A 25257-nucleotide genomic window follows, 5' to 3' on the forward strand; every position below is an offset into this window, starting at 1 on the left:
TTGAAAAAGCTGACATCTCATACAGTATCTTGATGAAGTCAACATTTGGCAGGCATGTTCCAGCCCTTGGTTTGCAAAAGAAGAGTCAGCTTCAGGAATGTGTGGTCACTCTCCTACTCTGAAAACAAGTTCCCTTCTGATATCAATAGCAGACATGGTTTACCATGTATGTACCACATTTATATCCTGCCCAGAACATAGAAACATTAGATTCCAGGAGCTGTATTCCAAAAAAGTAACTTTTCCAAGCTTCCATTTCACTCTTCTTCCAAAGAACTATGAGAAGGAAGAATGGAAAGGATACATGCTAAATTCCTCCTCTTCACTGATTTAGGTGTGACACAACGAGATGTCTTGATGAGGAACTTCAAAGCCCTGAAAGATTCCTCATCTCCAGCTGCGAATAAGACAAGGCACTCCTTTTCCCTCTCAAGGTCTGTAATTTGTGTCTGCATGACAGAGAGCACAAATGGAAATACCCAACGGTTAACAGAGATTAGGGCGGGGAAAAAACATCCAGTGCTTCAAATTTTTACCAAAAAGCAGCAGTCATCATAGTTTGGGGGGAGGAGGAATTCGTGTTGTCTGGCAATTCTTTGAACTGAACATTTTTGCAATTCTGCAAATTGCACAGTTTTGCTCAACAGCTATAATGATAGAACATATAATTGTTGTCACCAGTAACAGAACAGTATTAAGAGCACCAATGTGCTTCCTTGATGTCCTTATTGCTAAGAAGAAGACTGTGCAAGGATGAGAGAAACCGGATTCGCATTCTCGACCCGAGCATGATGCCATTGTGGTTCCACCAGGAGACGGCCACAGTGTGGCTCTTTTGTAGATCAGAATTTGAAACCATGGTGTGAATGAATGCAAACCATGGCTACAAGACAACCTGGTTAACATGCAAGACGAATAACATAGGGGATGAGAGAAGAGTGAAATGACTAATGCTAGGGGTAGAAATCTGATGATGGGGAGAACAGAGGTTGTCCTGCTGTTGGATCCTCATCTGCAAGGAATCAGGGTGACATCTGCACTCTACTTATAAGGCAGAAGCCAAATTTGGCAATTGGTCAGGCCCTTAATTTAGATATAATTCGAAACACATTTTAAAACTGTAGTTCATTAAAAGAGATAACATCTACAATGTGGTTTCCACTTTTAAATTAATTGTGACTGATAGCTGTGGCTATACTCATTAATATTAAGAAAAAGAGGTGTTTACTTTTGAAAAAAACAACAACGCACAATGCAATGAATATGTTTAATGCGTAATGCAGGAGGTTTCCGTGAGTGTGTTCTGTGGATCTTAATTTGATATTCTGCTTGGAATATTGCTATAAAATTGATGCCTTATGATATACCACTACCTTACGGTACTATAGCACTACCACTTTCTTCTCTCTTGTTTTTTTCTTTAGTAATCTTTTTCTAAGAGAGGGAAGTGTGAAAGAGAGACAACTAAAGAGAACAATGAAAAGTGGAATTGAAATAATGGGGTTTAGATTTGAAAAATTTGAAGGTGGGTACCCTAAGAAATGTTTAAAAATGGGTCTATACAATCTCTCTTGATAAATTTTTGCTAATCTTGGATACTAAGAGTAAGACCATTCTTTTAAGTGTGCACCCTAAAGTAAGCAAAGTAGCATCGCCCATGCAGGACAAAGATGCTATCAACAGGCTGGGGGAAATCTAAGAATAGTGGTTCATCTGTGTGAATTTTAGGAGGCACCTCAGCTCAGTCATGAATTGCCTAAATCCCAAAATTTGCAGTTATACAAAAAACAACAACCCACAATCACTTTAGGATGGGGGGAAAGAAAGGAAGAATCAAATATCAAGTATACGCAATAGACAGAGATGGTGATTTAATGTAGAGAGAAAAATAGAACACCTGTAGGAGAAATAAGAAATACAGGCTTCCATATTACTACAGTGGTGCCCCACTTGATGATTACCTCGTTAGATGAGGAAATCGCTTAACGATGAGCATTTTGCAGTCACTATAGCGATCACAAAGCAATGTTTTAATAGGAAAAAATCGCTGTACGATGATCAGTTCCCTGCTTCAGGAACTGATTTTTCGCTACAGGACAATTTAGAAACAGCTGATCGGCAGCTCTCAAAATGGCCGCCCGCTCTTTCCCAGACCTCATTTCGCAAGATAGGCACTGGAAAATGGCCGCCCTATGGAGGATCTTCACTGGACGAGCAGGTATTTCGCCCATTGGAACACACTGAACGGTTTTCAATGCATTCCAATGGGCTTTTTTATTTTGCTTGACGACGATTTCACTCTACAGTGATTTTGCTGGAACGGATTAACATCGTCAAACGAGGCACCACTGTACTTCTCTCTAGTGGAAAGAGAATATAAGAAAAGCCAATAAGTAGGGAAATCTTCAGGATACAATTAACTTTGGCTAGATTAACACACTCAGTGCTTTTATTTCCATTCGAGGATATGGAAAATAACAATTTTGTTAATGTTAACATGTCTACTTGGGTGGGGTGGGTGGCATCACAGGTCCTAGATTTATATGTTCTTCACCCTTTGGGCCACTGGCTGGATGTATATCCTTCTGAATAATTTATCTAAAGTCAGTGGGATTTGTGTGTGGCTTAAAAATTAAACTTTGTAGATTGTACTCTAAAGATTTGGACTGAAAGGCTGACATCATCTAAGATGAAACAAAACTCTGACCCCTGGAGATGTTTAGATCCTTGTTTCCCTGTCTTTTAGACTATTTTGTGTTTTGATAACTCAGTTTGCTAATCAAGATAAACTAGGTAAAATGTCTGCACAGCTGGCGTCCATGAATACTAGATGTTTGCAGCATCTGCCAATGGGAACAGCGTTCCTAGTGAGATACATATTTCAAGAATGTGTCATCCATGCTTCTGCTCAGGTTACCTTCGACTGTGTGTAAATTTAGCCAGTAAATATGCATGCAATGTTGTTGTGGAATTATTTCTGCTCAAATGTGGTCTTCTCCAGAATGATCTCTGCCTTGTGGCAACCCTTGTGTACCCAGCTGGGGTGTGTGAGTTTCCATGTCTCACACTTTTATTGCAGAATTCACACTGAACTGGATCTGTAAGGTAGGCATTTTACAACATCGTCCCTTATGGAATCGGGTACAATGTTCTTAAGTTTCAGCCATTTGCCCTCTGACGAAAGATGACTGGGGCAAAAATGGTCCTAATAAATCTAGTGCCACTCGAATACTCTCCCCCCACTAAATGTGATGTACTGGGATAAAAAAGCTCCTGTACCACTTTTTTCTGTGAATCATGATGCCAAAATGCAGAAGTGATGTGTTCCGGATGTCAGCAGGGATGTGCACAAATAAAAAGAACTCCAAAAGAGGCTTTCCACTTGTTTTCAAATTCTTTTGTGTTTTTCTGATAGAGAGCTTCTGAAATCTGATACCGTTTTCCCAAAAGAAGAAGTCCTGCATATACTAACTTTCCTCTATTTTACATGTACCACGTTCCCTCGAAAATAAGACAGGATTATTAATTTTTGCTCCAAAAATGCATTAGGGCTTATTTTCATGGGATGTGTTCTTTTTTCATGTACAACAACCTACATTTATTCAAATACAGTTTTCTGTCATCTTCTTTTGATTGCTGCACAATGGTGGATGGTGGGGTTTCACTTAAATGGGGCTTATTTTGGGGGTAGGGCTTATATTACGAGCATCCTGAAAAATCATACTGGGGCTTATTTTCAGATTAGGGCTGATTTTCAAGGAAACAGGGTACGTACAGTCTTTCTCCTCCTTCTTTCCCTTTTCTTCCACCGTTCTCCAGGCTCTGTTCATCTCTCCACCCTTATCATTGCTTTATTAATTATTTTTATTTTATTTGTTAATTAAACTACAATTCAATAATGAAAAGCAAGTAAACATTAGAAAACTATCATAGCTCTAAGAAGGCATTCAGGGATTCAATTATGATTGTCAAAAGCCTGCTTGAAGGGATGGGGTTTTCAGCTGTTGGCAGGAGGATAACAGGGAAGGGGCCATCCTGATCTCTCGAGGGAGAGCATTCCATAACTTGGGAGCCGCCACAGAGAAGGCCCTCTCATGTGTCCCCATCAGCTGTGCCTGTGTTGGCAATGGGACCGATAGGCAGGCCACCCTCTAACGATCTAAAATGCCTTGTCACTGTTATTACCCAAGGCCCAGACCTCTACCCGCTCCCCTGTCCTCGCCTCCCTGCTGCCGCTGTTGATCATGCCCTGGCCTTCCTCTTCCCTCTTTTGTAATAGCCAAGCTGGACTTTTTTAGTGTCAGAACTCAATAACCCAATGCAGCTGGATCGTTTTGTGCTTCCTGAAAGGACTGGTATCTGAAAGGATCCAAACCAATTGAGGAGTTCCCCCTAAAACAACCTGAAATGAATGAATCATGAATGTTTTCCCCAAGGACATCCCCAGTTGTCAGTAGGTTGGTTCCCTGCGTACGTGCACATGTGTACTGGAGATCTCATGAAATACAAGATGTGTAAATGCAACTGAACTCTTGATTCTGAGTCCAACTCTGACTCTATTCCTATACGGGATCAGAAAATATCCCGGAACTCACACAACCAAATTTCTGAAAACCACGTGGAGGAGATTTAAGCTTATTCATTAAAAGGGGCACACCAACTGCAGCATGTTGATGGTGTCTGAAATGACCCCGAAGCAAACAACCCACTGCCGCATGCTCTGGTGAGGCATGCCCCCTTCAAAATGGCAGGAGGGTTTCGGATTGCACTCCCAAGGAGGACAACAAATAATGTAGCACAAAAAGTGCTACATCCTGGACATGCTCAGCATAAACCGGGGAAAGGTCATCAACCTTCTTTTGCTCCCACTTAACAAAATGCTTTACTTCAGGAAAAAATTAGAAAAGCAAGAGGAGGCCTTCTAAACTTTATGACTTGGGTCAAATGTCAGCTTCTGTTTTCCTGAAGTGAAGGCAAGGATGGAGCTGGGCTTGACACGGGCCCTGTTTGCATGCCCTGCAAGATTTGGCTGGGGAAAAAGAAAAGCTATGAAACTCCCTAGCATGAGGCGTATTGACTGTTTTGAATGGGCTGTCTTTACAAAGTTTGGCCAGCTTTCTCTCAAGGGGGTCAAAGTTCACGACTCCCATTTGACACCGATAAACACCAACTCTTCCTGCTGAGCATGAGGAATCAATTATCGGCCAGGCTCTTTCTCAGCTCTTTTAATTGAATAAATTGAAATGTCCCATATTGGGTTAATGCATGAGAAATGAAAATGGAGCACTAATATGGAGACAGTGGAAAAAGGGGACTGGGGTAGGTCGAGATAGGAGCGCTATGACTCACCATTGCAAGAGCAGCGTACGTTTCGGTAGAACCGGGGACACACGAAACTAATCCGTGCCGTGCTGTAGGTCATCAGAGAATGAGAATCGATAGACAGGCTTTGCTCGCAGTGCTGCTCCTGACAATCTAGGCCAGAGCAATTCTTCTCTAGGATGGCAGAGATGCGAATCACATTTTCCAAATGCCGCCTTGCATTGGTGAGCTTCTGAATCAAGTAGGCTGGCTTGTAGAAGCCACCGGTGTGCATCTGCACCGTGAACAGCATGTCGAGCTGGTTGGTGCCCGCCACAGGTTGAATGCTGATGATGTGCAGGCTGTCTTGCTTCTGGGTGAGGACAGCGTTGCGCAGGGTGCGCCTAAATCCGTGCATGTGCAGTCCCACGAAATCCTCTGGGGAGACGTTCTCAAAACGGATGGTTACGGTATTCTGTAGCATTTCCTGCACTAGCTGCTCAACATGGACGGTCACATCCATTGGCACCTGGAAACGCCCATCACTGACAGATACATTCAAAACGTACTTCCCACTATCCAGCCCCCCAAGGGCGATGATCTTGCCATCATGACTGTTGACCTTGAACAAACTTTTCTGCTCTGATTTCAAGCCGTACGTGAGGACGTCATACACATCCTGGTCTGTTGCATGGATCTTTCCAATTACACCTCCAGGAAAATCATCTTCCATGATGACGATGAAAATCTCCAGGGGAATGGCGGTTGGTTTGTGGATACTCTCCTCAATAACCCGGATTTGGATATAGGTGTGGGATACTTGTTGCGGCTTCCCAGAATCCTTTGCCTAAAGGTTAGGTATAAGAAATTAGAAAAGCGAAACAATTGAGTTCCAGTCAAAAACTATGCAAGCACCTTTTTCCTTCCCAGAAGGTGAATCAGACATTTTTGTTGCCAAATATATAATGGAAAATATTTTATAACCACAAAGGTAGGAGGAAGTGGAATTTCCAGGAAGGATAAAATCTTCACTCCCGATACAGCACAGTCCTGGTGAAAGATGATGAAGGGGTCAAGTTTAGGATTAATCAGAGACTGGAAAGGTTTTGGACTACAAGACAGTTATCTGCTCACAGACTTTGAATTCCAAACCAGGATATACATACAGAACAGGTGTGGGTGATATATGGTCCTCTAGATAGTGTTAGATTACAACTCCCATCATTCCCTAATGATTGGTTATGCTTGCTGGGGCTGAGGAGTTGCAGCCCAAGCACATCTGGAAGGGAGCACATCCTAAAAAATAATCCTGTGACTTTTATGCATTCAGATTAGGAAATGCTCAGAAAATTTACCCTCATTTTGTGGCGGCATTGAGACCTTGTCTATTCTGTAAAAAGTACTGTCTGGTGATCTGAGGTAGAGAAAACATCAATTTCTTCCTTATTATGCAAATGGTTTCGCATAGGAGCTGGTTATCTATAGATCTCTATGGTATGAAATGTGCAACTCTTGTGCACGTCAATGGAAATTCAATTAAAAACAATGCACATTGGGAGTTTAAGAGATAATGAGTGGAGGATGCTATGGCTCAAGAATGGATTCCCACTATTTCTGCAAGAAGTGGGTACAAGGGGAGCAGTACCTGAACAAGCAGGACATATTCCGTTGCTATCATATGCTTGAAAATGATGGCAGAGCGCAGGATTCCTTGCTGGTCCAGTATAAACTCCTCGTCTTCATTGCCAGCCAAGATGGAGAAGGTGAAAGGTGGGCCGTTGTGCAGAGAGTCTTTGTCTGTCACCACCAGCTGCAGGATGCTTGTTCCTACTGGTTTATTTTCCTTGGTAGACACAAGGTACGTATTAAAAAAAACAACATATGGAAGATTTTAGCGATACATGTTGGCACTCTGTTGAACCAATGTCCTTGCTGCTAAAAATGTGAAGAACTGCAGCATTTTGAACAACTCTAATTTGAACTAATAATTAGGCTTAGCTTCTGAGCATCTGTTTTATACATTACAGTACTTAGTTTATTCAAAGTGCATTATATACCTTATCTCAGTGATCCTTAAAACAACCTGCAAGGTAGTTCGCTGTTATTATTTCCATACTGCTAGTGGAAGGTCCAAGCCAAGAGAAAGCAGTTTAGCTAAAACCATGTAGTAGTTTAATTTCAACATCCCATAAAGTTTGGGTTATTTTTTTAATTTTTATTTTAAAAAATTTACCCCACCTATCTTCATAAAAGGACCCAAAGTGGCCTACATCATTAAAAAAGGTATGTTAATTAACACAGTGAACGACTGACAACATAGTTTTAGGGTTCAGTCACCAAAAAAGAAAATAATGCAGAGTTGCTCGTCTGCTTTCATTTTCCTTTAATTTTTTTTTTTACAGGCAATAAATTCACTTTTGTTTTCATGGTGCAACAATGACTCACACTGTAGTTTGTCTCTGACAGTTAAGGCTAATTGTGGCTTGCAGACCAGCTTCAAACTATAGTTTGTTATCCTAGTTTGGCAGTCCTTAAACTATGATTTGTAGGCTTTCTAATGGGTTTGACTTTCTAAATTATCAATCCATATGGAATTAACATTCTGAATCACCAAGAAAAGACTGTCTTTTTTTACTAATAGTTCTGTAAGTCCAGAAGCGATTCAATGGGCAAAAAGCTGTTGGTGTAAAATTATGCTGTGTGTATCAGATCTGGCACCAGAAATAATCAATTTAAACTGATTGAAAACTTCTTATCTCTCTTACTTTCAGTCCCCAAGGCTCTCTAGGACATTTGCCTTGTGGAAAACTCTGGGAATCTCAGGATGGCAGGAAGGGGGCCTTTAACAGTCAAAAATCACTGGTGAAAGCCTTGACATCACTGGCAACAACCAGGCAGCAATTTTTGATTATTAAAGACTCCCTGTCCCTATCCGAAGACTTCCCAATGGCAAAAGACAGCCCCAGAGAGCCTCAGAACCTGAAAGTGGGAGGATGGGGGATTAGATGTTTTCAATTAATCACATTAATTATTTCCAGAGTCATACTGTATATATGTTATGCTGGTACAATTTAATGCAACAGTGTTTTGTCCATTAGATTTACTTTAGTTAGGTCCAATAAGTGGATTAACTCTAAATATTATTATTAATTTTCTCTAACAATATAACTAATGGGAATATTTGGCTGTAAATCACAGGTGATGGGACTTGTCCCTAAGCTACTCTGTCTGAGATCCCAGCTGCAGCCACGAAACTGCTGCTTATTCAAACCTTTTCTGAACAACGTTGTGTAAATGATAAATGTTATAACACAACAGTCCAGAGTTTCATTATCTCTGCAAACATAAAACTCAGAGTCAAGGAATAATATCCTTATCTGTTATTTGGAAAGAGCGAGATAATTCTATACATTGCAAACTGATAAATCCTCAAAAGCGACTTAAAAGACCTTCATATTTTAAAGGTCTGACTACGATCATATCATTTTAATGCTTACGATAAACTTACTTGAATCACAGCAGTATAGTTGGCAGGTGTAAATACCGGGCCATTATCATTCACATCAGAAATGTCAACGTTGACAGTCACAGATGCTGACAAAGGAGGAATGCCGCTGTCTCTTGCCTGTATGACTAATGAGTATCCCGAAATCTGCAGAAATGTTACATAAAAACCTAGAAATTAGCCTGTTAAAAAGTACAAGAGTCCATCTTGGATTTGTTACAACCTGGGTAGCTAGCTCTATGTATTCGCACAATGAAGTTGGAGGGAATGGACAGGACTCTGGTGTAGTTTCAGAGTGAAATAATTTTGGAATTTGAGGTGAGTTAGATTTTTTTTTTAAGTTCCTGCAAAGAGAAAAGGAGCAAAACAAGCAGAAGGTGGTGAGAAGCAAGGATGGAGGAAGCTTCTCTTCCAAGCTTTTGATAGCTGTGAAAAAGCAACACTTCCTTCAGTGATTTCTTGGCAGAGAAGGGAGTTGCACAAGGAGACGTAAGAACGTAAGAAGAGCCCTGTTGGATCAAGCCAAGGGCCCATCTAGTCCAGCTCCCTGTATCTCCCAGTGGCCCCATCAGACGCCTCTGGGAGCACGCGGGGCAAGTGTGTTAAGGAAACATCAGCCTCAATCTGAACTGATTTGAGGACTGTCAGACAATCAACTACATTTGCCTATGCAATACATGGCGTCATCATCCACAATTCTCAATAGGAACACATTGTCAAGAAGATGGAGATGCTGACGTCATCATCCACAATCCTCAATAGGAACACATTGTCAAGAAGCAGTAGGGTTGATGGCTTTTCACATGGCACTAAAGAAGCATCTGACTGGACAGCGATGTCTCTAAAGCAGTCAAGTGAAAAATGTACAGTTGAGCGGGTGGGAAATACTGGAACAGCTGATGGAACCTCACCTAGAACCATTGTCACCCATTAACTAGTTTCTGCATGCCCATTCACCCCCAGGGAAAAAGCACTCAAAGATTACATGGCCTGCTTGCAGTCTGATACACTACAGTAGACCTTACAACTTCAAGACTCTATCAGTTCGTGCTGATTCTTGTGTACACTGGAACTCACATCTCATATTTTAACAGATGATGTCTGATCTCATTACATTCTGTGGCCTTGACAATTTCCTAGTTATTACTGCAATATGTCTGAGATCCTGCTTTTTTTTAATAAGGCAATCCATAATCATAATCGCTCTGTGACACTAAAATTACTGCATCAGAATATGCAAGCTCCAGATAAAGGGGCACTTTAAAAAATAAACATCTAAATGCCTTGTATAGGAAATCTGCTATCTAGGAGCCTTTATTATTTTAGCTAGTATGTATGCACAACAGGAACCGCTTTGAATATCAAACAAAAACTTGGGCTCTGGAGACAACTTCATTAAGAGAATGAGTTCCAAACTATGCTTCTGTATGTAACACATGCAAAACTATACAACAAATTATTAATATAACCACCAAATGGATCTTTCCCATGGAGCAGGAGACCTAAGTCCGCCCTTGTAACCAACTGAGGCCAAGCACTGCTTAAGGCCAGCCCTACAATTAGACAGTTACTCAACTGCTTCAGGTGGTACATATGGAAAGGAGCAGGAGTACTGCTTTACAACTGTTTTTCCTGAACTTCCCAGATGTTACCCATCTCCTGAAGGACTGGTGTGCATGTGTGTTCAGGTATTGCTACTTTCAGGAATTGCAGAGGATCATATTTCATTGGTACGGCTGAAGGTGGCTCAATTGCCAACGAGAGAGGAGCCTTTGAGAGAGTGTGGTGTCTGCGGCAACAGTATGGGGAAGTATGTGAAAACTGTAGAAGAATATATCTACTCACCATGCCCAGTGTGCTACTTTCCTGCACCTCCTCAACTGATTTCCCACTCCCGCCATCAGCTTAGGCTTCTTCTGCCCTGCCCTCTTGGTTGATCTCCCACTCAGACAAAAGGGTGGGACAGAAAAGTCTGTGCTCTTACTGGTGACTGGGAGATTAGCTGAGGAGGTTAAAACAAGGAAGCTGGACCTGTTGAATGGCTATTTGAGCCAGAGTAGGCAGGAGAAGGGGGGGCACCACCACCTCTGTGCCACTTTTACGAACTGGGGTGAATTGGGATGAACCGGTTCCTGGCCATCTCTATTCCGGAGCGCCCTCCAGAACACTGCAGGGTGTTATGACATCCTTTGACTCCAGTAGTAAAGTATCTTGTGCCAGGCCTAGCAATACTTGACAATATCACATTATTAAGGTATTTGTTCAAAGGACACATGAATTCTTAGGTTGTCCAAATACCAATGTAAACAATGAGAAACATTACAAAATCTTCCTAAGAATTCAGAATGCAGGTGAAGTCACAATAATGTTCTTCCGAGTCAGGAAATCGTTGCATATGTAAGTTTATTACATTAGGGAGACTTTTCTCTGCAATGTGATGTTTGTTGTGGAATGCTCAATTCATTTTGATTAGATCCTATTGGACAAACACGAGATAATCTCTCTCTGCACTATCCCATCCATGCAGGCCTTGCTTCTAGGTAAAGCATAATCAGAGGTGGCAGCTGTTGGAAGTGCCATTCACATCCACAGGGCTTCTCAGCATCCGCGTTTGCTGAAGTTCCACTTAATTCCAAAGACACAAATTCTTTCTCAGAATTTTTTCCTGTGGTCTACAGATGGCAACAAGTGTACACATCCACGGCTTCTCCTGCATTCTGCTGGCAAACTATTTGCAATGGTGATTTCAAATAATGACAGCTTCATCTTGCTGTCACGTTAATACGGGAAGGATGTTTTCATCTGCATTAAGCAGCTTCAGTAGGAACAGAATCGTCTTCCAATAGGAAATGTGCTTGCTTGCTTGATTTAGTGCCTCCAACATTGCTGCTGTTCATAGGAAGTGCCAAGTAGGGTTTATTATTGGGTTCCAAGATAAATAAAATGACCTGCAACTAACTCATAGTCCCAACTGAAGTACAACAGATGAATCACAGTTGTAGCTTTCGAAGAAGTAGCCATGTTAGCCTGTGTAATCATTAGTTAGTTAGTTAGGCATCCTTCAGTCTCGAAAGACTATGGTAGCGTGCTCTGTATGGAGGGCTTGGAACAGCGCCTAGTGTGGCTGAGAAGGCCAATTCGAGAGTGACAGTCCCTTCCACACTGAAGACAAACCCAGTCTGTCCCCTGTCCGGCTCCCTGGTTTTGCTGCTTATGTGACTTCCTCTTTGCCTCGGCCTGCTGGGCAAGGGTCTCTTCAATTTGGGAGAGGCCGTGATGCACTGCCTGCCTCCAGGCTGAACGGTCAGATGTCAGGGTTTCCCATCTGTTGAGGTCTATTCCTAAGGCCTTCAGATGTCGCTTGCAGATGTCCTTATATTGCAGTTGTGGTCTCCCTCTGGGGTGCTTTCCCTGCACTAATTCTCCATAGAGGAGATCCTTTGGAATCCAACCATCAGCCATTCTCACGATGTGCCCAAGCCAACGTAGGCGTTGCTGTTTCAGTAATGTATACATGCTGAAAATTCCAGCTCATTCTAGGACTGCTCTGTTTGGAAGTTTGTCCTGCCAGGTGATGCCAAAAATCCGTCGGAGGCAACGCATATGGAAGGTGTTCAGCTTCCTCTCCTGCCGTGCACAAAGGGTCCAGGACTCACTGCAGTACAGGAGTGTGCTTAGAACACAGGCTCTATAAACCTGGATCTTCGTATGTGTCGTCAGCTTCTTATTGAGCCATACTCTCTTTGTGAGTCTAGAGAACATGGTGGCTGCTTTGCCAATGCGTTTATCCAGCTCGACATCTAGAGAGAGGGTGTCAGAGATGGTTGAGCCAAGGTACACAAAGTCATGAACAACCTCCAATTCTTGTGTGGAGATGGTAATAGAGAGAGGTGAGTCCACGCCCTGGCCCATGACTTGTGTTTTCTTCAGGCTGATTGTTAGTCCAAAGTCTTGGCAGGCCTTGCTGAAATGATTCATGAGTTGTTGGAGGTCTTCAGCAGAGTGGGCAACAATGGCTGCATCATCTGCGAAGAGGAAGTCCCGCATGCATTTCAGTTGGACTTTGGTCTTCGCTCTCAATCTAGAGAGATTAAAGAGCTTTCCATCTGATCTAGTCTGGAGATAGACGCCCTCGGTTGCAGCTCCAAAGGCATGCTTCAGCATGACAGCAAAAAAGATCCCAAAAAGTGTTGGTGCGAGGACACAGCCCTGTTTCACTCCGCTTTGGATGTCAAAGGGGTCTGATGTTGAGCCGTCAAAAACTACAGTGCCTTTCATTCCCTCATGGAAAGATCTGATGATGTTAAGGAGACGAGGTGGACATCCAATCTTGGGAAGTATTTTAAAAAGGCCATCCCTGCTAACCAGATCAAATTCTTTTGTAAGGTCTATGAAGGCCACTAAGAGTGGCTGTTGTTGTTCCCAGCTTGAGACTGACTGCTGTGTTTTAATGTGACACTATGTGACCATCATATATTTATACACGGTCCATGGCCAAGTGTGGATACAGATACAGCACAAAATGACAATGGTTCATTAGTAAAGGAGCAGGAGGACTATCAAGCTGTGAATAATTTAAGGGTCAACAAGGTAACAGCACTGTTGACACAAGTCGCAAAAAAAGATGAAATCCTACACTCAGTCTGACAGTTTGTCACATGCATTAACAATGGTGCAGTTGCCCTGCAGACGCATAACTAAAATTATCCACAGCCTGGTAGTCCTATTCCTTTACTAATGAACCATTGTCATTTTGTACATCATCTGTATCCTCAACTCGTCATGGGGCTGTGCAGAAATCAGTTCTTCCAAAATCCACAGTTTATGAATGTGGAATATTCTGCTTCTGTATCTAGGATTCAAAACACCAGGAAATGGCCCATTATTGCTGCACAATATTGGGCCAGCACTGCCACGGAATCCCTTTGCCAGCATGAATGATTGCTTGGTCAGAAAGGAGTTAAAAAGTTCTCCTAAAAGTCATCTAGTTGGATCCTGACTTTTAGGAGTTAAAAAGTTCTCCTAAAAGTCAGCTAGTTGGATCCTGACCGACAGGGTCAAAAATTCAAATTGCCCCTGACTCTGTTCAGGAGTAGAGATGAGGGTATTCGTATTTGCATACGAATCTCCTTGCACAGGTGGCAATAAGCGGATCAATAATCACTGATCTGCTGCCGCCACAATTCTTTCCATGGCTCTGCAGACCACGATCGGCTAGCTACTCCTGGCAGGAGGCGGGAGGACAAGCCTCAGTCAAGGTCAAAGATTGGCTCGCAGATTGTGATCTGCAGAGCCACTGGAAAAATTGCGGTGTTCGTGGCAGTGGCGGATCTGGTGGACCATCTGGCCCCATGGGGCTGGACCCTCGTTATCGCCATCTGTGTGGGGATATTCATATTTGTATACAAATATCCTCATCTGTATTCAGGAGCCTCATCTCCTGAAACAAGGCATTCAAGGCTGGGAGAAACCCAACAGCTTTGTGTTTTGTAATGCAGAAATAGTCTGAATATGCTTTACAAATTGTATGCTAATTCCCTGGAGATACATGGTGAAATGTCCCTTTCTGGAATACTGTCACTTTGTCACTTTCTTTAAAGTAAGCTCTTTTTTTTTAACTCTTGAAAGAAAACTTCTATTTTGGCTGTTGATGTGACCTTTCATTGCTCTCCAAACATCTCCTTTCCTGGCAACCAAGCTGCAAACATATGTCTACTTTTGAACAGTCTTGGGGCAAGCCTCTCCCACATATGCTCAGTTTAAAAGGAAGTCACTATTTTACCCTTCTGAAAGGCCTTTTTTGAGTATCAATATTTCAGCCCCTACAGCCTGGATTCTTTACAAATTTAAAAAAAGCAGATGGGACCAACCATTCCCTTTTAAGGCAAGCAAGATTCCTCTTTCCAGTTTGTATGAGCTAACGGAACTCTGGGGATGTTTAGGGTGACATTTCTGCACCGGGGTTAAAACAGTTTTACTTTTTAAAAAAATCATAACTGGAGACCTCTTTGCCCACATTTCCACAAATTTGGCACACAACAAGAGCAAATTGTTTACAACACCCAGGCCAAATCTGGTGCTGATCTTAAGTCCGATTTGAAAGTTATATATTTTTTTTAGAAAGCCCCCCTTTTTAAAATTGCCTTGTGAAATGCTGATTTGCTCTGCTAGCACAATAACATCACTGCAGTCTCTGGCTATGGTAGTATGAAGGTGATATTTTCATTCTAAAGTCTGAAGAGGTACACCTGATTCATGCAGGCATGGTAGTATTGTATGTATATTATGTATAACAAAAACAAAAACATATTAATTACATAAGAATGATACATGTCTTTTAGACCCTGCTATCAAAGGCCATATGTTATTAGATCAAAGGCTGCAGAATGTCCCACAAGCACAATCAATTTTTAGGTTCAGCCAGTTTCAAAACCAATCCTGGCTTAGTTCCCTAAACTATAATTAACACTACCCGGAGTTCCTGGTTTCGATAAAATGAGACAATGCGGTTAGTTGAAAATAGAAGAGAGGACCACATGAGCCTGTGGCTAACCCTGGCTTGTTCTCACAGCAGGAAATAGTACTCTATCATTATCTCTGAATAGACAAATGGTTAGTTTTTCTATTTATTTACTTGTCTGATTTATGTCCCACCTGAACTCAAGGTGGCACTACATACTTTAGTACCTAAAGGCCTTGCTTGCTGACTCATAAGTATTCAAGAAGCTGTAAAATTCTGTTGGGAGCACTATTCTTGCAATTAGTATCTGATTTTTTTTATTATGGGATTTGCCCATTTTGCTGCCAGATCATTTTGTTTTCTCCTGCCAGTGCCACAGGAAGAACTAGCTACACATAAGGACATCTGGGACTTGAAAAGTTAATAATTAAGCACATCAAATAACCTTTTATGCCTCAAATTGTGATCCCTAGTTTCCTCTTTTATATCTCTATCAAACTTTGTGTTCCCTCCGACAATCTAAAAACTCAGGGCTTTCAGTCGTAGCTGGAACCAAGTATATGAGAGTTTCATAAATGCTTCAGTGGTACCCACATGCAGGAAAATATAGACAATAAAAACTTAAAATGTCAGAGCCTTTTTCTTATAATAATTATATTGGGGTAAATCCAACTGTTAGACAGAACTACAGTGGACTTGTTGAATAAATGGACTTGTTTAAATAAACACTGACATAAAGTCCATTCATTCAATGGGTCTACTCTAGCTGGGGCACTAACACATGTATTGACTGTATTTGCTGGCGTATAAGACTACTTTTTTGCCCTGAAAAACATGCCTCCAAGTGGGGGGGGGGTCGTCTTATATCCCGGGTGCACTTCAGTTGGGATAGACATAGCTGCCCATAGTGGCCTTCCCATGCTCGCCCGGTGCCCATAGTAGCCTCCCGATGCCTGCCCACCTCATTCTATGTACCGTCCAGTATCGCGCGGTATCCAGCGTGGCTGCGGTGAGCATCAGCAGTGAGACAGGGGTGCCAGCCTTTTCAACGTGACTGGATCGTTCTGCTTGGCGGGAAGCAGCGACGCTCCGGCCTGCCCCTTGTCTATGCAGAGCTTACACATGCGCACTTGCGCACTAGTGCTGGTCACAGGGAGATGCAGGGACGGGCTGGAGGCGCTGTGGCTGTACAATGATGACAATGAATAGCACCTTTTATTTGGTGTGTGGAAGGTGTGCGGAAGAGGGGGTAGTTTTATACGGCGAGTATATAACAAACTCTATAGTTTGAGTGGAAATGTTGGGGGGTCGTCTTACATACCCAGTCGTCTTATACGCCGGCAAATACAGTAGTCTGTTGACATAAAAAGGATGTGTAACTGGACCAGAAAGAGTGTGTGGAAACAAAAGACACAATATTTCTAAAGAAACAGAGAATCAGCAGTCTCACCCGTTCTCGGTCCAATCTTTTCTTAACTTTTATAAGTCCCAAGCTAGGATCAATTGAAAATTCATTGTTCCGATCGCCACTGATTATGGAAAAATGAATCTGTCCATTGGGAGGGCTGTCTACGTCTTCAGCTATCAACTTTGGAAGAAGGATAAGGACCCAGAAAAGAAAAAAGGAGAAAGGGACATGAGTGCCTACTTAACACATTGTATGGATAAAGATATACACGTGCAGTTAACATTTTAAATAAATAATACTGTTAAAATGCAACAAAAATATATCACATATATTTACCAATCAGATCTCTGGGGATACTTCATAAGAGACAGATCTATGCATTTTAGGAAGTCAAGCACTGTCATTTCCTCGCCACTGCTTCTGCTACTAATGTTCGGCAGGCATTGAGTTGTGGCTAGGCACTTGACAGTTCTAGGGCGCGGGCAGATGGGAGGACAGGGGTCAGGCCTCTGTGGACTCAAGACCGAAGCACAGGAGGAAATGTTGTGGCAGATTCGTCCAGGAGGCCAAAGCGGGAGTGCAAACGCAAGCAAAGACTGGGGAATTAGCAGGAAAGCGGCTTGATTTCTGACAGATAGTAGAGAAATTCTTTCCCATTGGGGAGAGGGGTGCTTTTCAATGATCGGAATGCTGCTTCCTTAAATTAGATCACTGAATAGGCTAGAGTTTAATTTTTGAAATATCATTTATTTATGATTATTGTTATTAGTGACTTTTGAGTTTGTAAGACTTGAGCAGGGTTGCTAAGGATAGGCTTTTGGGGAACTTATCAGTTCATAAGCCAAAGGAGACGAGACAGAAAATATCCCACAATTCACCAGAGTGCAAGCTTTCTTGTTTTTTTTTTAATCCAGGCACACAAGTGTTAAGCAACTTGCCACAAGGGGCAGCATATATCAGAAGCACTTCGATTCCTCTTTAAATAGAATATAAGAAATTCCATCCCTGGCTTTGGACTTAACACTCCAGGAGTTACTGACATTTCTCATAGAGATTTAGGTAAGAATTCAGTAACAATGGCTGCACACGGATATATCAATATGGGGGAAAATTTCACAACTCACCGTTATCAATGAATCACCCACTGATGCATCCTCACTGATGACGCTACTGTAGACCTCCTGGCTAAACCTTGGCGCATTATCATTAACGTCTGTCACATTTATATTCACTGTTGTCACAGCGCTTAGTGCTGGGCTGCCCCCATCTTTAGCTTCGACGACTAGGAAGAAATCTTTACACGTTTCATAGTCCAGAGGTTCAATTACAGATATGGACCCTTGGAGACAGATGATGAAATGTTAGTATATTACAACCTTAAGGACACAAACGATTCTCTGAATACTAATTTTGGCCCTCTCAGACAGGGTGAAGCTATAGATGGAGAGCAAGTTCTGATACAACTTCCCTTACTTTATCCAGAGCAAAGTTATGCCAAAAACGGCAGAACACAGGGCTTCTCAGTGCTGGATGAGTCAGATGGTTTTTTTACAGAAATGGCCCATTGTGGCCAAAGTCCTGTTGCTCAATGTAGTAAATCGAACTAGACTTGGCCCATTGAATCAACTGGGATTTGGTGAGTCAACCCCATCCATTAGTTCCATTGATTCAAATGGGACTATGCTAAGTCATGGTTAGAGTAGTCCTATCTAAACCAATGGAACATATGAAGGAGTTGACTTAGCAAAGCCCTATTGATTCAATGGGTCTATTCTAATGTGGCTTACTATGATGAGCAGCAGGATATGAGCCACTGAATTCTTACCTCAAAAGCATGACAATTAGAGGTATTAAGGATACCAAAGGAAACATATGGGTGCTTTACACCAGAGGTCCCCAACCCCTGGTCCGCAGCCTGTTGCCAGTCCATGGCCTGAGCCGGACTGGGCCACGGAGACAGACCTCTCACCCCACCCTCCGCACGCACTCACTCCCGCACAGCTGATTTGTGCATGCGCTCATTCGTGAGAGAGTACACTCGTCCATGCATGCGCGCGAGCGTGGGGAATGCCCCGCCTTCCCCAGCCGGTCCACAGGGTAAAAAAGGTTGGGGACCCCTGCTTTACACATCACTTAACCCTTCACAATTCTCACTATATCGCTTCTTAAAATGGTAGCTGCCACAGATTTCTCCAAAATTACTTCTCTGGTTCCTTTTTATGGAAAAAACGGTCATGCTGGATTCTGGAAGCCATTGTCCAAAACAGGTTTCCAAGCTGTTTTCTTAGGGAGCTAATTTAGTATACAGTTCTTTGTGTCATTAACTGTCCATAGCAAGTCTTTTGTGAAATGGCTGGATGCCTCAGTCATGCTTGTCTAGAGATGGCCATTGAAGCAGAAGCCTGGGGGCTTGTTTTCTCCCCACCCTGTTTCCTTTAAATATTATACAGCATTTTTAACTATATGTTCTCATGCTTATATTAGTTATTATTAGAACATGAATTACAGGTAGCATTACAGAGTAATGTTGCCTTGGATTCTGACTTTGTTTTGTACTTGTTAAATATTATGTTTACAGTACCTCATTGCAATTTACTCAATTTTTACTGAATTGCTAACATTGTTTTACTTAAATGTATTGATGGCTTGCAAAAAAAACTTAATCTGTTTTTTCAGAATGTGTCTTTGTCTCTTATGTTATTTACAAGCATCTACATGAAACCCATAGGAGAGACTGTCCAGAGTTTTGGGGTTCAGTGTAACGAGTATGTGGGTAACACCCAACCCTATCTCTCCTTGCCATCTAAATCCAGGGAAGCTGTTTCAACTCTAGATCAGTGTCTGCTGTCAGTAATGGACTGGATGGGGATGAATAAACTTAAACTTAATTCAGACGAGACAGGGGTGCTCTTGGGTAAGTCAAAAGGCAGATCAAGGAATAGGGATGCAGCCTGTGTAGGATGGGGCTACAGTCCCCCTGAAAAAAACAGGTGTGCAGCTTGTGGGTGCTCTTGTGCATTTGCACGGTTAAGACAAGTGCACCAAGGTCTAATCTGGCCACAGTGACACATGCCTTAGTTATGTCCTGACTGAATTACGGTAGTGTGTTTTATATGGGTCTGCTCCTGGAAAGGTCCAGAAGCTTCAGCAGTTCCAAAATGCTGCAGCCAGATTGTTAACTTAGAGTGGTCTTATAGACCAGATGAGTGGGGTACAAATCAAATCCATCAATAAATAAAAATAACTTGAGCTTGTTGAGGGAACATGTAACTCTCCTGTTACGGAAGACCCATTGGCTGCTGATCCATTGTCAGGATGAATTCAAAGTGTTGGTTCTAACCTATAACAGCTTGGGCCCAAGCTATCTCAAGGCCTGCATCTCTCTTTATGAGCTTGCTTGGGTGTTAAGATAATCAGGAGAGGCTTTTCTCTCAGTTCCACTACCTTCATGATACTCTGGTGGGGACACAGGAGATGGCCTTCTCTGTTGCTGCTTCTAGACTTCGGAACTCCCTCCCACAGGAAGCCAGGGTGGCCCATTTTTGCTCTCTTTCCCCAAGCAAGCGAAGATGTTTGTCTTCAGGCAAGCCTTCCCTTCGTGATTGGCTACCTGAATGTTTTTTTTAATGGATTGTTGTGTCTTACTGCCTTGAGTGTGCTTTTGATGTTACGGTAGTCTTTTAGTGTGGTGTCTGTTTTATTCTTTTCAGTATTTGTATGCTCCATGTTTTCAGCTTTAAATATTGTCTTTTAATGATGTAAGCTGCTTTGGGTCATTTTTAAGGAGAAAGGCAGGGTAAAGAACATTTTAAATAAAATAAATACAGTGGTGCCTCGCATAGCGATCGCTCTGTTTTACGACAAAATCGCTTTGCGATGGACTTTTTGCCATCGCAAGAGTGATTGCTTTGCGATGGCCCCTATGGGGAAAATTCGCTTTGCGATGATTGTGGGGAAGCAATCATCGCAAACCCCCCATTTTTGCACAGCTGATCGGCAGGGGCTTTGCGATGATTGTGGGAAAGCGATCATCGCAAAGTCCCCATTTCCGCACAGCTGATCGGCGGTTCCAAAATTGCCGCCGGGTAAACAAAATGGCCGCTCGCTGTTTTGCCTCGCTTTAGAGGCACTGAAAATGGCCGCCCCTATGGAGGATTTTCGCATAAGGTGGGTTTTTAAGCCCATAGGAACACATTAAACACATTTTAATGTGTTTCTATGGGCTTTTTAAAATCGCTTAGCGATGAAATCGCATAGCAGCGATTTTTGCTGCACAGATTACGATCGCTAAGTGAGGCACCACTGTATAAATAAATAAAGTGATCACACAATTGCACGATCAGGCAGATGACCATATTGGCTAAAAGGTACACCTGTCTGTATCTCCGTAAAGGTGGATTAAGACTACTAGATGTTCTTTGACCAGCCCCAGATGGACATCCTGTGTTTGCATTTGCTACTGGCCGATGGATACTACAACAGACACCTACTATGTATATGTCGATAAAAAATACTTAAGAGCCTGAAATCTGTAGTTCCTGCCTGAAGATCCACTTGACATGGGAGTCACTGCATGTTAATGCATAACAAATGTTCCTTTTCCCCACCTCTCTAGTGATTACATGTCACCTCTCTTTTTAAAAAACTGATCTATCTTTTTGCCTTCCTTATTGTAAAAAGAAGGCAAAAAAACCTTCAACTATTATTTTATTCCAGATGAGTAAAAAATATTTATTTTCTGTTATTTCAGGAGAGGCGCTACGCTGATGTCACTGATACAATAAATCTTAAAATACACTACAAGAGTATTTTAAACACTGTTCTGACTAAGGAAAGCACTTTCACAGCCAGGGGGAGGAGAGAAGGAAGAACAGGACCTGCCAGACAAAAAAGCTGAGAAAAAACTGATTTAATATTTTGAGCTTATAGTCTAAAAGAAAAGAAAAAAACCTGGGCAGGCAGATTTCCTCTCCTTGATTGGATCAAGAGAAGGCATATTTACAGTCCAGTCTATGAGATTCATGACCACTTCTACCCTAACTGGCTAAAATAATCAAAGACCGGCTAAAGTTGTGCTGAATCCGTTCCACCCTAAGGATGTTGATAACTAAAGTGGTGCCTCTCTTGACGATTGCTTCGCTTAACGAGGAAATCACTTGATGATTAGGTTTTTGCAATCGCAAAAGCGATCGCAAAACGATAGTCTGAATGGGAAAAATCCGCTTCACGATGATCGGTTCCCTGCCTTGGGAACCAATTTTTGCATCACGATGATCTAAAAACAACTGATCGTTGGGTTTCAAAATGGCCGCCGGGTGTACAAAATGGCTCCCCACTGTTTTTAGGAGCAATTTTTCGCTATACAGGCACCCGAAAATGGCCGCCCCTATGGAGGATCTTTGCTAGATGGTGAGTTTTCAGATGATTGGAACAAACTGAATGGGTTTCAATGCATTTTAATGGGTTTTTAAATTTCGCTTCACGATATTTTCGCTTAACAGCAATTTTCCTGGAACGGATTATCATCGTTAAGTGAGGCACCATTGTATCCTCATTCTGGTTCAATTTTGTCCTGGCATTTTGGCCGCATTCCTGGGATGGAGAAGGTTTGGACCTGGTTTAACCTGATTCTCACCCCTTCCTCTGGTTTCTCTGTCAGTAGATCTCTGCCAGTTACTGCAGATATTCTGCTGACAGACTGCTGGCAGATTTCTGAGGTCACCTGGCAGAAGAAGGTTCTGCTGGCAGAAGAGATTTGAGGCTCATCCTAGTTCTTTATAGTTGGCACACTGTTGAGTCAGAACAGCTTTAAGAGGAATCAGGCATTCATGGAGGCAAGTGGTTAGTAGGCAGGATGGCAAAATGGGACTGCCAAATTCAAAGGAAGAATGAATTTTGGAGGGGCAACAGTAACAATCTGAGCTATCCATACAGCCATCCTGTACAGTATATGTCTTCATGCATTGCTCAGTGTACTATTATAACATACTGTGAATCCTTTCTGAAAAAAAGGCAGACAATACAGCTTAAATGTAAACAGGCAAGCAGCGCTCACGAAAGTTACTTTTTTTTCAGACTGTAATTACTGTTGGCCATATTAGCTAAGGAGTTTTGGCAGTCTACAGTCTAAAACAGCAACTCTTCCAAGCTCTGTGGAAACTAGTTCCAACGAACTGAGGAAAAAACATGGGGAAAAGAACAGGTTGATGTACAAGAAGAGAGATGTTAAATCGTGTTTATAAATGCAGTTTCAGAATTTTCCTAAACTACTGTTATTTGCCGTTTTTTAAAAAAAGGATTGAGCTGACAAGGTCCTTTTAATGTAAGAAATACCTCTTGACAATGAATCTGTGGTATGGATGTAAAAACAGTCAATAAATTTCTTGTTCTTGTGGATTTAGGCTTTCTTGACAAGGCAAGAACATCAACAAAGTATTTTAAAGCTCTGTACGTTTCTTCCCCTCCAGGGAAGAGTGGAGGCAAAGGGTCTTTTCCCCCCCTCAATATCTCTATAATTTGTGCAAAGTGTTATTTCCCCCCCTTTGGAAAGCAAAACACGCACATTGCGAGTGCAGGGGCACTGGCTGATTGTCAAGAAGGATGTCAATAACCCATCTTAAATAAATTACCAATTTGGGTGATTCATAATGTTCCCACAGTTGTAAAATTGCACAGTTTTGAGGAAAAACTATGCTTTTTGTGGAAGACATTATTGTCATTGAAATGCTATGCCTCCTGAATTGTCTTCAAGAAGAGGAACACAACATTTCTTTCTCCTTGCCTGAAAGGACAAGACAAATGTGCATTTATTTCTGTATAAGAGGATAATAAGTCAAAAGGTAAACTTTTCCATCCAATGCTTTAACTACTGTGCCATACTGCCACTTTTGGGATCTGTGCTATGCCCGGCCTAGATTATTTTTATCTATACTTTTTAAACCTCTGATTAATAATTATTTCCTTTATGTATATACAGTATATTTAAACACAGCTCTTTAATCCTGCATTACAAGTATTTCAAAAACATACCTGTCTTTGAGTTGATCCTAAATTTCCCTTTTTCATTCCCAGACCGGATGAAGTAGGTGATTTCAGCATTGGTCCCAATGTCTTTGCTAGTGGCAAAAACGGAGATAATTTCTGCACTGGGTGAGGTGTCCTCAGGCACTGTTACAAGATAATCTCTTCTCTCAAAGACAGGAGGGTTGTCATTAATGTCCAGAACCGTAATTGTAACTGTGGCAAATGAGGAGAGGGTCTGCACGATGCCTTGGTCGGAGGCTTTGACAGTGACATTATAAGAAGGCTGAAGTTCCCTGTCCAGAGGATGTTCCAAAATGATGATTCCTGATGACTTATCTACTGAGAAAAAGCCTTCTGAAGAGTCTGCTAGGGAATAGACAATCTTTCTGTTCACACCTGAAAGGAGGAAGAGAAAAACAAGAAGTCTCCTTTCGTTATATCAGCCAGTAAGGCAAAGGCCAATAAAATAAAATAAAGCATATCCAGTCAAAATGGAGTGTAGCAGACATCTCATCAGATGGAATCAAACCGTATCTGGCTTTCAGCACTTGAACAAGTCTAGAAGCCCTGTTCAATTGTTAGCAAACTGTGCACATTTGCCACACACAAGCGCATAGAGATGCTCTAGCCCCACCCTGCTCTGTTTCTGGTTTCATTACTCTGCTACACATGGAGGGTAGAGATGGGCACAGTCCTTCACTCAGTTCACTCAGAAGCAGTCTTCTCTGCCCTGCCTCCTCTGCCCCGCCTCCTCCGGGCACTGCCTTTGAATGGGCGCCTGCTGGAGGGGGCAGAGCAGCAAATCACCGGAACCTGTTGCAATGGCAAACAAACTGGGATGAATTGCCAAACCACTGGTGGGTGCCCATCTCTAATGGAGAGCAATGAATCTCGGAAGGAGCTTTTCTCGTACCTGTGGGGAGTCTCTATGTGAGTCAGGATACAGAATTCCCCATAGGCCCAATTCACACACAGTGCTCCCATTGATAGTAGAGACTTTTTTTCAGACTGGTTGCTCTCCACATGTAGGAGAATGAAGAAACGAGGGCCCGGGACAAGGCGAGAGCACTCTCCTCTACCCATCATAAGCATACATAATTTTCTAATGACTGAAAATGGTGTGAGGCGCTGAAACATAAACTGCATGTATCTGTATCCATGTGTAAAGTACTGTGTCTGTGTACATGCATGCTTGTGTGCACACACACACACACACACACACACAGACACAGACACACACACACACACACACGTAGAATTCCCAAGAGCTAGGCTAATGTATGTCTGATGTAGCTTATCTCTTTTCTCTGCTGTTTAACATGAAAAAAACACCATATTTAAAGTAGATTTCCAGGCATTTTCAGCTTTGTTTTTTCACACAAGTATATAATCCCCTGCTGTCCATCAATTAGATGGGTGCTTAAGGTTGGACAAAATATTATTTTCTTCTATTTTTGTTTTCTGGGGGAAAAGGTCTCGGTTGTTTTCCCAACGAATGTATGAAGATATTTACCAAAAATTTGGAAATACAGTGTTCTTATAAAAATGAACTAAAAGAAA

The 25257-nt window shown here is 42.1% G+C and overlaps 1 protein-coding gene across 7 annotated transcripts in view; it reads right to left on the bottom strand.

The window, feature by feature from the left end:
- FAT3 (FAT atypical cadherin 3) overlaps positions 1-25257 on the bottom strand; it is a 529225-nt gene that overhangs the window by 56016 nt on the left and 447952 nt on the right. For all 7 annotated transcript variants that reach the window (XM_072993570.2, XM_072993569.2, XM_072993567.2 and 4 more), the window contains 6 exons: positions 23704-24093; positions 17799-18013; positions 16717-16854; positions 8810-8953; positions 6947-7144; positions 5350-6148 (listed from right to left, as the gene is read on the bottom strand). In XM_072993570.2, the coding sequence (XP_072849671.2) occupies positions 5350-6148; positions 6947-7144; positions 8810-8953; positions 16717-16854; positions 17799-18013; positions 23704-24093 (1884 nt within the window). The remainder of the gene's footprint in view (positions 1-5349; positions 6149-6946; positions 7145-8809; positions 8954-16716; positions 16855-17798; positions 18014-23703; positions 24094-25257) is intronic.

The sequence above is a fragment of the Pogona vitticeps genome, chromosome 3 (genome assembly GCF_051106095.1).
Source record: "Pogona vitticeps strain Pit_001003342236 chromosome 3, PviZW2.1, whole genome shotgun sequence".
Lineage (NCBI taxonomy): Eukaryota > Metazoa > Chordata > Lepidosauria > Squamata > Agamidae > Pogona > Pogona vitticeps.